This window comes from Eptesicus fuscus, chromosome 12 (genome assembly GCF_027574615.1).
Source record: "Eptesicus fuscus isolate TK198812 chromosome 12, DD_ASM_mEF_20220401, whole genome shotgun sequence".
NCBI lineage: Eukaryota > Metazoa > Chordata > Mammalia > Chiroptera > Vespertilionidae > Eptesicus > Eptesicus fuscus.
Window position 1 is genome coordinate 83368171 of NC_072484.1, and position 18090 is coordinate 83386260.

Consider the following 18090-nt stretch of genomic DNA (forward strand, 5'->3'; position numbering starts at 1 on the left):
AAACATCAAACAAACTCAAATCGAGGGACATTCGGAAAAGTGCCCGATTAGTACTCCTCAAAACCCTAAAAATCATCAAAAGTAAGAAAAATCCGAAAAACCATTGCAGACTAGAGAAGGCTAAGGAGACATGATGACTAAATGTACTGTGGTATCCTGAATGAGATCCTGGAAAAGAAAAAGGACAGTAAGAAAAAACTAGTGAAATCTGAATAAAGTATTGAGTTTAGTTAATAGTACTGTATCAATGGTGATTTTCTGATTGTGACAAATGTACCATATTAATGTAAGATGTTAACAATAAGGGAAACTGATGAGAGTTCTATGGGAACTCTATAGCTCTATAACTTTTCTGTAAATCTAAAGCTACTCTAATATTAAGTTTTTATTTTAAAAAATCTCAATAGATAGATTTAATACCATATGACATACAACAGAAGACAAGATTAGTAAACAAAAGACAGGTTAAAAGAAAATATACTCTTGAAGGTCAGAGAAGGGAAAAAATGAACATAAAAAGCCCAACAAAAATAATGGCAACAAACTTCCCAAAATTGATGGAAAAACATTAATCTATACCAAAAAAAAAAAAAAAAAAAAAAAAAAAGCCTTAACAGACATATGAGACATGCTGAAAATGTTAAAAGAAGTATAACAGAAGTCCCAGAGGAGAGGAGAAACAGAATAGGATAGAAACAGTGTATAAACCAATAATAGCTGAGAATTTTCCAAAACTGATGAAAGATATCAACCAACAGACTTAAGAAGCTCTACAAACCTCAAGCAGCAAAAAAAGAAAAGAAAACCACTCCTCAGCACATCATTCTAAAATGCTAAAAACCAAAGGACAAGGAGAAAAACTTTAGAACATCCCAAGAAAAAAATTCCATTATTTTCAAAGGGAAAACAATAACATTGACAGCTTTCATCTCAACAAAAATGAGAGAAGCAGAAAAATAGAATATCTTTAAAGTACCACCCACCCAGTCCTTAGCAATAAAACACATGCTTAGCAGAGTCTATTACCACTGCTGCAAATTAACCAAGCATGTGTTTTATTGCTAATGACTGAATGGTACATTCTAGTAGCATCAATGAGCACCGTGAATAGAATTATTATTATTATCATCATCAAGAAAACATTCATTCAATTCATATTACACTATCAAAATTTATTAATAGAAAATTTCAAGTAAGTACCCCCACACACATACATATACATATATATGCATACATACATACACACACATGCTCATTTCCCCACCTTACCTAAAGACCTGCAGACTGAAATAGTTGCCTCCTCCAAGAGCTTTAAATCAGTACTGGAAAGATAGGAGAAGAAAGATAATTAATAATTATAACACTAAATATGTACATACTAGTTAAAGAAATATATAAAAATAAAGAAGAGAAAAATAATTTAGAAGGAAAATATGATATACTAGAGGCCCCGTGCACGGATTCGTGCACCGGTGGAGTCCCTCAGCCTGGCCTGTGCCCTCTCGCAATCCGGGACCCCTCAGGGGATGTAGTAGTGCACGAGGCGGCAGGCGGCCAGGGGGGAGCCCACTCATCCCAGTCCTGCTGCGCCTGCCAACGCCCAGTAGCACTGCCGCGGAGGCGGGAGAGGCTCACGCTGCCGCAGCTGTGCTCACCAGCAGTGAGTCCGGCATCTGGCTCCCGTTGGTCAGCTAAGCGGCGCTCCCGCTGTGGGAGCGCACTAACCACCAGGGAGCAGCTCATGCGTTGAGCATCTGCCCCCTAGTGGTCAGTGCACATCAGAGTGACCGGTCAAACAGTTGACTGGTCGCTCAGGGTTTTATATATATAGATAGTAGTGAACAACAAAATCAGCACAATAAAATGAAGCTTCTATTTTCAATATAATCAGGAAATTTACTATAATTCTTCACATGACATTCCTAAAAGAAAAGAGCTCAGGGCACCCTGCCTTTCAGGCACTGAGGCAGGGAGGAAAGGTGGTATTGGAGGCTTAGAAAAATTTGATAAGAGAATAGAGAAAAGTATAGAGAAAAGGCAGGGGCCCCCTCTGCCCATTTGTAAGGAGAGTACATGGGATACACTTATTTAGAAAAATACCATTATTTTCAGGAAATGGGGATTTTTGTTGTTGGTGGTGGTGGTTTGTTAATCCTCACCTGAGGATATTTTTCCATTGATTTTCAGGGACAGTGGAAGAGAAAGGGAAAGACAGAGAGAAACATCGATGTGAGAGAAACTATCAAACAGTTGCCTCCTGCACGAGCCCGAACAGGGCCTGGGCCAGGGCCCTTTGGTCTGCAGGCCGACGCTCTATCCACTGAGCCGAACTGGCCAGGGCAAGATGGGGAATTTTAAAGGAGCCACAGAAGAGCTGCCTTCCTTCCTTCCTCTCCTCCCTCCCTGGAGTCCCTAGCACCCATCCATCCAAATGGGTATGAATCCAGGGAAGGAAGGAGTATAGATAAGCGAATTGAAGCTTCCAAGGATTTAATATGCCTGGAATCGGAGCTACAGGAAGAACAGGAACTAGCTTTACAGTCTGGGGACTGGTGTAAAAGTTTCCTGTTCTTTTCTGCTAATACACAGGGCACAACAAATCCTCCAATAGGCAACTCTTCCATGGCTCCCTGAAAAATCCCCACCTCTTTGGAAATCTATAAAAATAAAGAAAGAAAAAATACTATCACTGAGGAGGCACGCTTTTAAAAAGAAAGGATCCATAAGCATTTAAAGCCTCTGACAAGAAAATTTTAGAGAAACTGTGGAAGAACACTAATTGCTTTAGCCATCTCTAGAACTATGCTGTTCAGATGCTACCCGCTGGCCACATGGAGTGTGAACTGTGGCCAGTCCAAATTGAGATGTGCTGAAATACAAAGTACACACCAGGTCTCAAAGATTAAAAAGGATAAAACATACTTCATTATACATCCTTATGTTCATGCAATTATAACATTTGGGATATATTGGGTTAAATGAAATATTATTAAAATTAATTTCACCTGTTTCATTTTACTTTTTTTATGTGGCTAATACAAAACTTTCAACTACCTGAATATGTTACATATTTCTTTTTTGTTCTTGTTAACAAAGGTTTATTTTTATATGAACCTAGCTCCACACCAGACACAGAGGACAGGAGGGGACAGACAGGGTCACGGCCCTTACACTCATACTCGGGACAGCCACCACCATGTCTTCCATCCTCACCTCAGCCTGACAAGGCCGGTGAATGGGGAGGAGTACAGACAGGCGACTGGACGAAAGATGTGCTATTTTCTGACGAGGGGACACAGAGGGACAGGAGGACACAGTGGTACATAAAAACAGAGATGCCAGCAGTTAGATGCCTGTCTAGGCCTGAAACGGAAGGAAGTCTGGGCTTAACATGCGACTGGGAAGTGCCTGCTGCTGTCAGAAATGGCCTTGCGTTAGGACAAAGGCTCAAGTTGCTTCCTTTCCCCGGTGGGTGCTGAGCACCCAGTAGGCTGACAAGAGCAGCCAGAAAAAGCACAGGTGGGACCCGGGCCAGCAGAAGCTCAGAAAATCTGAACCTTTTCTGCTGATGTGAGAATCTCAGGTCTTTGCTCGGCTCCATCGTTTTATTTGGGAGTCTGACAAACGGAGCTAAGACGGTGTCAGCGCTGAGAACCGAGCCCCTGGCCGATGGGAGGGTGGATGGGGTCCTTCTCAGATGACCACAGTCCTAGTTTAGGCAAATATCAAGTAAAAAAGGCACGCCCTGAAGATGGGGTCACAGGCCATCCTCCGGGTCGCGTTCATTCCCTGAGTGACAAGAGTCCCGGACGAGCCTGTCATGTGCAGACAACCAAGCCCAGTGCCCCCAGTGCACGGACCACAGGCCTCTGCACTGTGAGGACAGACCTATGAGCACCAGGACTCCTCACTATCCCTTCCTATCGCTTCCTGAGGGCCTGCCCCGGGGGGTGGGGGGAGGCCAGGACTCCTCACTTATCCCTTCCTATCGCTTCCTGAGGGCCTGCCCCGGGGGGTGGGGGGAGGCCAGGACTCCTCACTTATCCCTTCCTATCGCTTCCTGAGGGCCTGCCCCGGGGGGTGGGGGGAGGCCAGGACTCCTCACTATCCCTTCCTATCGCTTCCTGAGGGCCTGCCCCGGGGGGTGTAGGGAGGCCAGGACTCCTCACTATCCCTTCCTATCGCTTCCTGAGGGCCTGCCCAGGGGGGTGTAGGGAGGCCAGGACTCCTCACTTATCCCTTCCTATCGCTTCCTGAGGGCCTGCCCCGGGGGGTGGGGGGAGGGCCACAAGGACAGAAGCCCCTGCATTTGGGTCCTGACGGGGACACAGACAAACACAGAAGCATTTACAATGTAAGTGCGAGGGCCAGGAACAGGGCGACCAGGAGAGGTTGATTTCAGGGCTGCATGTGGCAAAGTTGAAGGGCACAGCTTGGCTCAAACTTCCCTCCCACCCCCCACTCGTCTTAAAGTGTTACTTCTGGGGACCCAGGAGTCCCCCCTTCATAACTCCATGCGGGGGTTTTGAATAGACTATTGAGAATCAGACATTTTTTAAAAGCTTTCTTCCCTTAAGCACCCGGATAGCATTATTTACAGAATCCACGTTTATAAAACATTGTTCTAGAGCTTATCACTAAATTACATTTCCTACTTTCCCCCCTTGAACGTCTGAGCTAAACATCGTCACGGCCCCGGCAACTTCGGGTCCTTATTTTCTTGACGCCAGCATCGTCCTTCTCCTGCTTCGTCTTTTTGACGGGCCTCTTGGCCTCCGTGTCACTCTCGGTTTGGACTGACTCTCCAAAGTGTCCCCAGTGGGAGGGGCTGTCATCTTCCTTGATCTCAAGGCATTTCTACTAGTGATGCTCTAAAACCTGCCTCTCACAAATTAAGACAGTATCATGTATAAACAGCATTATACATGGCCATACACAGCCAAGGCCCACTGACTGCTTCAGTGGATATGCTAGTTAGTCCCTTAAGAATCTCAAATTATATTCATATTAAAAAAAGATAAATACCTTTTTAGAATGAAGTCTTTAAGCTTCATCTAAGATTTAAAAAAATTTTAGCCAAAATCATCTAGAAATAACCTACAGTAAAGTGCTTACAGGTCCTAGATATTTTTCGAGTGTCTGCACGCCTCATATCTGTCGGTCTGCTGTCCTCCCATCCCTTTCTCCTACCTTCCCATCTCCCCCTCAGGGTGAGCAGAGCAGGGGCAGCCAGGCTTGCTCAGCAGACCCACTCCCTGGCCCCAGGGACTGCTCAGGGATAGATGTCTAATGAAAGCCACACCAGAGCCTTGGGGAATTTGGAATTGACATGGAAAGACAGGACGGTGGCTGGAACTTGGAGGCAAAGCTGAGGGTTATGGGAAGCCATCCTCCACCCACTGAGAGGCAGAGGAAGCTGGTTAGTACGAAAATGAATAAAAGAGCCTTGTGGACAGAAGCAGCAATGAACGGAGAGGCCTCTCAGGACTCCTGCTGGCCTTCGGACTCCTGGGGCCAGTTCTTCCCAAAGCCTGACCGACCGCCTTGATGATCTTTGATTCTATTAGATTCCACCCCTATCTCCTCATTACATAATCCCCTCTTTCTGGCATATGCTAAGTCAAATTGATTTTTGCTAATAAGCAAAAGGTTCTAATTAATAAATCACTGTGGTAAGATTTAATAATACACTTAGTAGTTGGCAAGAAGTGGGAACTATGAATTACTCAGTTTATTGGTTACTCAGGGGGGGGAAAAGCAGAGGTATAAAATGCAAAAGATTGTAAAGAGCTTTATGAGGTTAATAACTAGACCACATGCATAAAATCTGTTTCACTGGTGCTTCTACCTTCTTCAGTCAATAACACTCTCAAAGCTCGCTAGAACCAAGAGCTTCAATTATACACATGTGGTTATAACCTTCAAAAACTTCTGAATTTGTTCATTCAACAAACATTACCTGGATGCCCAGGACATGCTGGGCTCTATGAACGAAGCTACCTCTCTCTCCGGGCTACAGAGGAATGAAGCAGCAGAGACTACGGGGAAGTATGAAAATCAAGACCAGCCCTTTGCCTAAGCTCATAGGAAGTGCACCCACCTACCCTAGGAGCAATGAAGGAAGGCTCCCTGGAGGAAGAAACTGTGTCCTGAAGGAGCAAAAGAAACAGGTTGGGCAGACCAGAGGAGAGGGCTTTCCAGGTGCAGGAATAGTGTACCAAAGGCATTGCAGTCACAACCTGGCATGTTCTTGGAAGCGGAGATTAGTCAACATTTGGAGAAGGGCAAATACAAGCCTGGAGAAATGTACTAGATGGCTAGAATACAGAGTTCAGTTTCTCAACTTGTTCTCAACAGAAAGGTTCCCAAAACAGGTTTCTGATTGCTTTCTAAGACAATATTAGCCTGAAAAAGGGATGAATTACACATGTATTAGTGAGGTTGTTCGGACATTACTTCTTCCAGGAAACCTTCTTTGGTCACCTGACACCAGGTGAGAAGTCTGGTTTCTGTCCCATAAGCACCCAATCGAAAAACTGAGCACACGGTAGTAAGATTGCCCGATTACCTGTCTGTGGCCCCCTAGATTGTGGGCTCCTTGCTCATCACAGCATTAGCAGCTTGGTGCAAAGCAGGCACTTAATAAAAATGCACTGAGTGAATGAATGGCAGACACTTCACTACCAAAAAACGAAATTATTTATTTCCCCGTTCATCAAGAAACACTCGACACTCTCCAGCCCTCAAGGCAAGGTCTGCCCCCAGGTTTTAATTTTATTAAAATATTTTTTAAACACTCATTTGCTTCCAAATGTAAAATAATATATCTTCTGAAGGAGTCCGATTGTTTTTATCATTCAAGGATGCAGAGACCTGGAAAGGCTGAGAATTATCTCGTGGCTGAAGGAAAGCTCCCTCTGGTGGTAAGCCAGCCAGCACCGGCCTTTCTGTGACCAGGTCCATCAGGCTGGGGTTCTGAAACAGCACCTCTGCCACAGCCTCCTCGTAATCACCACTCCGGGTCAGAAGCACCTGCAGCGCCCCGATTATAAGCTCCATGAGAACAGGAAAAATGTCTCCTTTACCCACGCAGCCCCACCCTGCCTGGTGCAGGGGCTCAGCCAGAAGACAAACACTTGGTAATTGCCTATCAAATAAGGGATTCACAAAGCTCTGTTTTCCGCAGTGTCCCTGCAATTTCTGCACCCTGAAGCCTTACTTATTTCTACAAAGGAAATCAGCCAGGCACACTCCTGCCAAAAGCAACACGCTGACTGTTATAATAGAATGCCTTTCCTCCCACCTCTCCATCCTCCAATTTTCTAAACTTCTTGGAACATTTTAAGAATAATCTTCTTTCTTATTTGCTTGATTTAGAGCTAAAATGAGGTGGCAAGCAACTGGGGTGGTTGGTAACTGTTGCTGCGTGTTATAGGCATCTATGCACAGCGCTGCTTTAGTTAAACAAATGAGCTCAGATGTTCTGGCAGCAGGCAACTAACAAATCATCATTTGCAGTAAATAAAACTAAAATCGTACCGCAGAACATGCCAGTGTTTCCAAGACAATTGGAAACCGAATGCTGTTTTTGAAGGTAGATTTGGGGCACTAAAAGCATACAAAAAAGGGCGAAAAGGCAGCAAATATTCACACCAATACAGATTAAATAAATTAGCACCATACTGAGTACTTCAAACACTCTATCCATACACAGACTCCCACAACTCCGGGTCAATCTGAAAAATGTCAATATGGGAGATTAGCGATAAATAACGTAAAACTAGTCACCTCTTAAGCAAACTTTTGCTAAGTGAACTAAATCTAGATAAACAACCATATTGACCCAAAGACCAGATGTGGCTCTGAAGCAATCCTTTTCTGTGAGAGCATCAGGCTCCTCCTTCTCATCATTCCAGCAGCAACGTAAGCAGATGGAGTCTCAGAACAGGAGCCTCAGCTTTGCTGGTGACACTCAAATGAACAAGGAGACCTATGCCCCAGAGTCAGACACACACACAATCACACACACACGCACACACACACACTCCAAGCAAATCTGAAACCAGTCTCGGGATTTTCCATAGTTTTAAGAACCTTCAGTGGGCTTCCCTGAAGATAATTCAGCAAGGAAGCAGTAATTAAAATTTTCACACCTATAGGGAAGTTCTTAACCATCACCACTGTCATCTCTGGGCTACATTCTAAGTCTGTTCTTGTGACTTCATGAAGAAAATCTCCCTAGGAAGACATCTGTCATCATCCGCAACCTCACACTGTGCATGCTTCTATGAGAGCTTTCATAACAAAATTCCCCACTAATACAGCTGAATTATTTCTAAGTTATATCTCAAGTAATCAATGTAATCTATGCCACCTCTGCTGAGAACAGCAATTTACATCATGACAAAGTTAAGTAACTGGGAAGTGTAGGTAGCAGAGAAGACTGGCAAGGGAAAATAGAGCAAGAGTGAAGAACCTTCAAGTCGTGTTAAGGAGACTGAATTGTATCTTACATACAACAGGAAGCCATTAAGCACAGAATCCAAAACACACACTAACAGAATTATTAAAGCAGCAGCAAGGTGCCTTGGGTATGGGTAAAACCAACTTGAGATTTTTAAGGGGGAGGGATGTTAATAATAATAATGCCTGTGTGGTGCATTGGATAAAGCCTAACCTTGTATTACAACCACTAAAATTAACCACCTCTGCCAAGTGCTGGGCCAGCTAACTTGGATAAACCACTGATGGTTACTACAGCAGAACACAGTCAAGTACATAATCTTTAAGAATTCTAGCTAATTCTACTAAAGTTATATACCAAATCAGAACACTAGGAGGAAATACTAACAGGAAGAATATGGAAGGTCTGCATCACTGGACTCATAGGCGGGTCACTTTCAATACTTAAACTCCAAGTGTTCTCCCTCTCAACTTAACCATGACCATCAATTAGCAAACTCAGGAACACGAGCGCATAAATTTCCAATCATGTGGCCTATTATTAAAAACAATGTACACCCCTGGTATGATGGGATGAGTACAGATTTTGAAGCCACAGAATTTAAGTTCAGCTTCCTCATCTCCTATTGGCGTGACCTCGCCACATTACTTCATTTGAACCTCAGTTTCCTCATCTTTGAAAGGGAGGTAAGGATGCCGCCCTCTCATAGGACAGTTGTAAGGACTACTTACATGTATGGAAAGTGCCCAGCACACAGCTCAATAATTGTGAGTTCCTAACCCAACAACAATACAGCCAAACCACAAGTACCAAACTGCCAAATGTATACATTTATTTACAATACTTCTTACAAGTATTTTGCCAGGCTCTGCTCCCCTCACCCCCGCCATGGAACAGGAAGGAAGTATAAAACATAATTTAATTTTTGGAGTACTTTTACACTTTGAAATAGTCTCAAACAGGTGTTAAAAAAAATAACTGTAGGTGATCTGCTTTATTTACATTACTGTTTCACTATAGTCAAAATATAACCCTTGTGGATTACAAAGGAAATCAGTATTCCTTATTCACCCAGCAAAACTATTAACTTTTAATAAGTGGCAGGACAGAAATTAAATCTAGGTATTCTTTTCTTTTTTTAAAGAAAATGGCTTTTATATTATAAAAAAGAAACATGCTAAAACCACCATGAAGTAACGCTACACACCTATAAGAACTGTTAAAAATTTTTTTTAAAGTGACATCAAATGCTGGCCAGGATGCAGAGAAACTGGATCTCACATACATTCCTGGTGGGAATGTAAACTAACACAGTCACTCTGGAAAACAGCCTGGCAGTTTTGTAAAAGACTAAACATACACTTACCATACAACCTAGAAACTGCATTCTTGAGAGCATTTATCTCAAAGAAATAAAAACTTATGTTCATACAAAAACCTGTACACAAACGTTCATTGCAGCTTTATTCATTGTAGCTAACAACTGGAGATACTCCAAATGTCCTCCAATGGGTCACTGTTTAAAAAAATTATGGTACATACGCAACATAGATTACCACACAGCAATAAAAAGGAATATACTGATGATACACAACAACCTGAATGCATAAGGACACTATGCTGAGTGATAAGAGCCAATCTCAAAATATGACATATTGTATTATTCCACTTACTTAACTTTTTGAAATAACAAAATTATAGAGACAGAAAACTGACTAGCAGCTGCGTGCAGTTAGAGCTGGGAGGGAGAAAGAATGGGGGTAGTTATAAAGGAAAAGCACACGAGAGCCTTGCTGGAAAACAAGTATCTTGATTGTGGTGGTGGTTAAACAAGTGATAAAATTATAGAGTAATATACACACACAAATGAGTGCATGTGTAACTAATTGCTGAAATCACAATAACCTTTGTGGATTGTACCAATGTCAACTTCCTGAAATGAACTGTAGCTATGCAAGATGCTACCACTGGGGGAGACTGAGTGAAGGATGCGAGGGACCTCACTGTGCATTTTTTGCAATCTCCTGTGACTATTATTTCAAAATAACAAATTTTAAAAACCTATGTAGAGTTACATAAATATACACATTTTATTTTTTTTAATATATTTTTATTGATTTCATAGAGGAAGGGAGAGAGAGAAATGCACACCCCCTACTGGGGATCGAGCCCGCAACCCCAGGCATGTGCCCTTGACCAGAATCGAACCCGGGACCCTTTGGTCCGCAGGCCAACGCTCTATCCATTGAGCCAAACCAGCTAGGGCCATAAATATACACATTTTAAAAATGTGCACATGTATACAATTGTGTGGGAACAAGATTATGCTCTATGAGTGATTTTATAACTGGCTTTAACCACTTAGTATGCTATGGATCTTTTTCCATGTCTATAAACATAATTATTTTTAATGACTGTATATTGTTCTAGCATGCAGATGTACCGTTTTTATTTATTTACTAGAGGCCCGGTGCATGAAAATTCATGCACTGGAGGAGGAGTCCCTCAGCCTGGCTTGCCCCCTCTCACAGTCCGGGAACCCTCAGGGGCGGAAGGCAACCCAGCAATCAGGGAAAGGCGATGCCCCATCACACCTCTGCTGCTGCCACTGCCGGCAGCGCAAGCCTCGGCCTGCCCTGGTTACCTGAGCCTCGGGGGGCCCTGGGCAGCTGGGCAGCCGCCATCCAAGGCTTGCCTGTGCCTCGGGCCGGCCCTGGGCGGCTGGGGGACTGAGGGGACTGGGGGATTCCTGGGGGCAGGCCCGGCCTTGCTGCACACCTGCCACCCCGACGGGGCTGAGGGGACTGGGCGCCGCCATCTTGTGGCTGTGGGCGCCGCCATGTTTGAGGGCGGGGCAGTCAATTAGCATATTCCCTCATTGGCTGTGGGTGCCGCCATCTTGGAGGGCGGGGCAGTCAACTAGCATATTCCCTCCTTATTGGCTGTAGGTGCCGCCATCTTTGAGGGCAGGGCAGTCAATTAGCATATTTCCTCCTTATTGGCTGTGGGCACCACCATCTTTGTAATGGTGTGAGGGTCAATTAGCATATTCCCTCTTTATTAGATAGGATTCAATCTCCTTACTGGTTAGCAATTTTCTGCTATCATAAACATTGCAATGAACATCTATACTAATACATATATATCTTTTTACATATATTTCCAAACTCATCCAATTATCTCCTTAACATAAACTCTAGAAGTGAAATTGCTAAATCAATGAACACTTCTGTTCTGATGAATATTGCAAATTACATTCCAGAAAGAATTAACCAATTACATTCCCACCAAAGGTGCATAACTGTGGCTTAAGAACCGACACATATTCCTAATTTTGCAAAATTCCAAACCAAGATCTTTGACACCAAATCTAGTGATCTTTATACTCAAATAAGTATGTACTGACAGTAAGCAAGCATAAGAACCAGTATGACAAATACAGACATTTTTCCCTCTAAAATGGCCTAGAGAGAGGAATTCATAAAGGATGTAACATCTAACTGGCAAATTATTATCCTACCACTGTAAATGTAAAATAAATTCTACTGAGTACTGCCTAAATTCTTGCACTGTGTAAGCAGTCAGTTTTTGTATTATATAACGTGGGGGTACATCAAGAACTACAGAGAATTGATGACTTCTTTGGATTTAAGCTCTGCATAAAATCCTCTGGCATGACAAACAAATCTGGCCTTAACTTCAAGAATGGTATAGCGAAGAGGATACAGAAATGTTCAGAGGCAGAAAGCTGATTGGGGGAAAAAACAAATATTAAGTTAAAAGTTGTGGTTATTATTTTTTCATTATAAAAATAGATGATTAGCTCAGTTGGCATGGCTCAGTGGTTGAGTGTCAACCTATGAACCAGGAGGTCATTGTTCAATTCCCAGTCAGGGCACATGCCCAGGTTACAGGCTCAATCCCCAGTGGGGGTTGTGCAGGAAGCAGCCAATCAATGATTCTTTCTCATCATTGATGTTTCTATCTCTCTCTCTCCCTCTCCCTCCCTTTCTGAAATCAATAAAAATATGTTTAAAAATACAATAGATGATTATATCAACCACTTATGTAGAAAATGTCTCCAAATGTCAGCCACAATTCACAAGGTGACAGGAGAGAAGAGAAACAACCTGGCCTTGATGGTTAGACCTGCTGTCCACCACAACCTAGGGAAACCCTGCCATTAGTTTATGAATGAAAAAAAAAAAGAAAAAGACCAAAGCTCAGTGTAATAGCATGCATTCCTTCATTCATCAATACAGTTCCATTGTTAGGTGGCAAACAATTTTCCAATACTGAAAAATAAAGAAAGAACATTTGTTAGTAAGGGGAAAAGTTAATTTCATATGAAGCCTGTAGTTCAAGAATTCAAGTGTTCATAACCAAAATCTTATACAATAAAAGCCTAATATGCTAACTGTTCAGTCGACCAGTCGGCCATTCAACCAATCAAAGCATAATATGCTAATGATATGCTGAGGCCACTCAACTGCTCGCTATGACATGCACTGACCACCAGGGGGCAGACAGTCGACCGATCTACCAGTTGCTATGACATGCACTGACCACCAGGGGGCAGATGCTCCTACCAGTAGGTTAGCTTGCTGCTGGGGTCTGGCCAATTGGGACTGAGCGAGATGGGCTGGACATGCCCTGGAGCCCTCCCATGGTCTTTCCCTGGCCCCAATCGTACAGGGGGGGGGCGGAGGAGGCGGGGGGGCGATCCCTCGGCCTGACCTGCACCCTCTCGCAATCTGGAACCCCTCAGGGGATGCTGGAGAGCCAGTTTCGGCTCGATCCTGCAGGCCAGGCTGAGGGACCCCACTGGTTCACGAATTCGTGCACCGGGCCTCTAGTAAGTATATAAAATGGCTCATCTAATAAACTATATACCTATTTCTGATAACTGTCACATATGAAAATATGTAAGAGTTATTTAAATATTTTAGTAACTGGGGTAGCCGATCAGACATACTACAGTTGACAACTGAAATACCACGAATTAATGGAAGCAGCACACTTAGGCTGGTAACTGATTAATGGCCTGTGCCCTCTATCATGGAGCCAACACTATACAGCACTAGAAGGAACTGCTTGAGGCCCCGTAGCAGTTTCTACCACCTAAAGTGTGTTTTTTCTTTTCAACTTTCTTTTCTTTACTACCAAACCATGTGTCTCACTCTTCATCTGTGCACATGTTGGATTTTAAAGTAACCCAAGAGGCACCAATGGACTCTGCCAGGCCATTGTGTTGACCCTCAGGGATTAAAGAAAGAAAAAAGAGGTTGAATAATACATCATCTTAGAAAAGTAGCTTACCAATTAATTGTAGAACACTGCAACCTAAAAGAAGTCTTATTATCATATTCACAAATACAGAAGTATTTGAGTTCCCACCTATCAGGTTTTTTAAAAATTGTTTATACTACAGAAAAATAATTTATTTTTAAAAACTAAAAGTTCCAACTAAGTATATACTTAGCAGAACTTCATTCATTTGAAACCCATTAATTTAGAACCTGGCATTTTTTGGCTAAAATTGAGTTGACACTAACTTTTGTGTTATAATTTAAGAAAAGTATTTCAACAAGGGAGGAGATTTATTTAAACTTCTGCCAAAAAAAAGTGTTTAAAGACTTTAGCACATTAATTGTTGATATGCAAATAAATTTGCTGATTAGATATAACTTGCAATCTGTGTAGACATATATATTATTAAAAGTTCTCTCACCTTGATTATTTCATTTGACTTCTTCTAAAAACCCTGAAGTTGGCTGAGAAAACAGGAGTATCCTCATTATACAGGTGACAGAGAGACAGAGAAGCTAAGTAACCTGCTCAAGGTCACAATATAAAAATAAACATATCTAACTTCTAGTTTAATACTCTTTCAATATGAACAGTATTAATTTAGCTTTTTTTTTTATTAAAACAAACGCATGTAACATCAATCTAACACAGTACCACTACTTGGAATTTCTATAGAGGCCTAAAAGAAGTAGTGCCATACATCTATGTTATGATTAAAAACATAAAATTAATGTGAATGATAAAGAACTTGAAGAAAACAAAAATTTTAAGTCTAATAAGGAAAGCAGAGGTATTTCTTATAACTAACTGCTATGAAATAATAAACTGTAGTTTGGTCAGGAAGCTAAATTTTTTAATTACATATTCCCTAATCCACAGCTTTCGGTACTCTAAACTGGTTTTATTTTACTTGTAAGCACACTAATCTCATATGTGAATCTCAATAATGAAGATGATAGAACTCATAGTTCAGATCTATTAATGAAAAGCAGATGGGCAGAAAGCTGTTGGTGGGGAAATTATACATAGATTTCTGAACATAAATTTGCTGAACAACTCAAGTAAATATAATTATGAGGCTCATAAAATAACATTGAAAATGCTTAAGTCCCTCTCACTGAAAATTTTGCCATAAAATGATTTCAAAATTGATATTGTATTAATAATGTCATTTTCAGCCCACAACATACATACTCTGACAAATTATATGTTTGTCAGTTTAAAACACCATCTGAGCAAATCAACAAGTAACTATTCAGAAAAGTATGGAAGCATTCTTGAGACTTTTTTTTTCCCCTTACCTTAGCAAAGAGAGAATTACAGAAATCATTCACAAAACTAACTAGAATCAGCCCATTCAGTGGTTAAACTGTGGGAATATTAATGTTTAAAAAGGGCCTATTCATAGGAAAAAGTCAAAGGACAAAAACTGCACATAAATTTATTATAGCAATTTTTAATGTACCAAACAGAACCAAAAAGGTATTTGTATTCATGTGATTCACAGGCAATCCTATATGCTGTCATTCAACTGCCAAAATGAAAGGAACTGTAACTATGAAAGTGTCAGTTTCAGCAACTACCCTACAAGATAATATTATATTTATTTTCTCAAGAATGTAACAGAAAAAAAAAAAAAACGACTTAAAAATTCAGATTCTAGCCAACATAGAGAAAGAAAGAAGGGTGCACTTGGAACAAAACTTACTTGTCCCCTTATTTTAATGTTTTAAACATGCTAGTTATACCTTCCCCCACATACACAATTTGTCTAAGGGAGAGATCACCTCTGGGCAAACTCAAGTATCTTCTAAAATGATTTTGCATAGAAAGGTATACATGAAGGAACAGATTTTGACTCGAGATGTAAAAACTGAACTTCTTTTGGTCCCTCAATTGAGAAACTAAGATGCCAAAAAAAAGTCTCAAATTATTTATTCCCTTAGTAAAATGGCCTAGTATACTTTTTTGGTCCCTCCCTGTTCAAGTAAACCTCGATGAAAGAATTAGAAGTGGGTTTAGAAGACAGTTTAATAATTATCCCAGGTATCAAAAATTCTAATAAAAAATTAATTTTACAATCATTTAATTGTTTCTGTCAGTTAAAAACTTGTGACCTAATTCAATAAAAGTCTCTTTTCCTGTTTCTCAACTAAGGAAACAGATCAAGAAACTCAGGAAAAAAATACTCAGAAAAAATCATTCAGGCAGTTCCCCTTAACAGAGACGACACATACTACTCAAGGCAAGGTTAAAATAATGGACAGATTATCCATCAGCTTTCATGTATTAATTATACATAACTAGAGGCCCGGTGCACGAAATTCGTGTACAGGGGTGGGGGTGTCCCTCAGCCTGGCCTGCACCCTCTCCAATCTGGGATCCCTTGGGGGATGTCCAACTGCAGACATCCCTCTCACTATCCAGGACTGCTAGCTCCTAACTGCTCACCTGCCTGCCTGCCTGATTGCCCCTAACTACTTCTGCCTGCCAGCCTGATCGCCCCCTAACTGCTCCCCTGCCGGCCCAATCGCCCCCAATTGCCCCCCCCCTGCTGGCCCAATCACCCCCAGCTGCCCTCCCTTGCAGGCCTGGTAGCCCCCAACTGCCCTCCCCTGCCGGCCTGATCACCCCCAACTGCCCTCCCCTGCCAGCCTGATCTCGCCCCCAACTGCCCTCCCCTGCCGGCCTGATGGCCCCCAACTGCCCTCCCCTGCCAGCCTGGTTGCACCCAATTGCCCTCCCCTGCTGATCTGTTCGCCCACAACTGCCCTCCCCTGCCGGCCATCTTGTGGCGGCCATCTTGTGATGACATCGCGTGAGGGCGTGACGCCACCTAGGCTTTTATTATATAGGATGTAATCATTATATTTACGTTGTAAATAAGTACCTGTTATTATGACCTATTGCTTTCAAAGTGCTTAAAAATGTGAATATAGCCCTGGCTGGTATGGCTCAGTTGGCTGGGCATCATCCAGTGCACCAGGAGGCTGCTGGTTCAATTCCCAATCAAGGGCACATACCAGGGTTGTGGGCTCCGTCTCTGGTAGGGGGTGTGCAGGAGGCAGCCCATCGATGTTGTCCTCTCACATCAATGTGTCTCTCTCTCCCTCTCCCTTCCTCTTTCTCAAAAACGCAGTGAACTACTCTTTTTTTTAAGTGAATATATAAGGTGGCAATTCTTTTCTTAAAGACTATCATATAATTTGATGTTGCAGCTCTTAAACCACTAACTGAAGTTTGTTCTGTGATTATCCTCCCAAATGAGGATTGTAAAGCATGATGGCCAACAGATCTGTCTCAGTACTACACAAACCTGGTTTAAATCTGGTCCAGAACAGTTACTTACTAGCTGTGTGACCTTGGATAACCTCCCTAGCTCTCAGTTTTCCCAGGAATAATCACAGAATCTATCTCATAGATTGGGTATGAGAACTTAATTAGGCAATGCACCTAAGGCAATTGATCCATCCCTCAATAAGTGACTGCTGCCCTGGCCAGTGTGGCTCAGTTGGTTGGGCCTGTACACTAAAAGGTTGCCGGGTCTACTTCTGGTAGAGGGCCAGCAGGAGGCAGCCAACTGATGTTTGCTCACGCATCAGTTTCTCTCTCTCCCTCCCCCTTCCTCTCTCCCTAAAAATAAATTTTAAAAATAATATAAATAAATAAATGCTAAGTTAAGATAGATGTTTGCATTAGCCAAGCCTCTTAGTTGAATGTGCATATTGTTTATAATGTAAGGGGGATCCTAAAAGAAAAATCAGAGTGGTCACTGAACCCTAACAATGCTGACGAGAAATGAAAGACATTTAAAAGAATTTTTTTAGAAAGTACAACAAACTGAAGTTTAAAAAATTTAGTGATCTGGTGTTGTATTCATACGATAGCTATTATTCAGCCTAAAAAGAGGGAAAATTCTGTTATGTGCTACAACATGGATATAACTTGAAAATATTATGCTAAGTGAAATTAGCCGAACACAAAACGTCAAATATTATGTGATTCCACTTATATGAGTTACCAAGAATATGCAAATTCATAGAAACAAAGAATAGAGGTTGTTACCAAAGGGGTTAGGGGAATAGGAAATGGAGAGTTATTATTTAATGGGTACAGGGTTTCTGTTTGAAATGATGAAAAGTTCTGAAAATGTACAGTGGTGATGACTATACAACGTTGGGAATGTACTTAATGCCACTGAATCATACACTTAAAAATGGTCAATTTTAAGTTATGTTCATTTTACCACAATAAAACAAAGTATGTCAGTAAAATCTACATTACAGGAGAGTTAGTAAATTACAGCAGACTAGACT

The 18090-nt window shown here is 41.9% G+C and overlaps 1 protein-coding gene across 3 annotated transcripts in view; it reads right to left on the reverse strand.

Moving 5' to 3' along the window:
• The window catches only part of DYM (dymeclin), a 241845-nt gene that overhangs the window by 206196 nt on the left and 17559 nt on the right, over positions 1–18090 (reverse strand). For 2 of the 3 annotated variants that reach the window (XR_008557825.1, XM_008148270.3), the window contains exon 3: positions 1270–1322. The exons of the other annotated variant lie outside the window; for it this stretch is intronic. Coding sequence is in view for 1 of the 2 variants with exons in the window: in XM_008148270.3 (XP_008146492.1) it covers positions 1270–1322 (53 nt within the window). In the remaining variant the exon portion in view is untranslated. The remainder of the gene's footprint in view (positions 1–1269; positions 1323–18090) is intronic. 3 annotated transcript variants of the gene reach the window in all.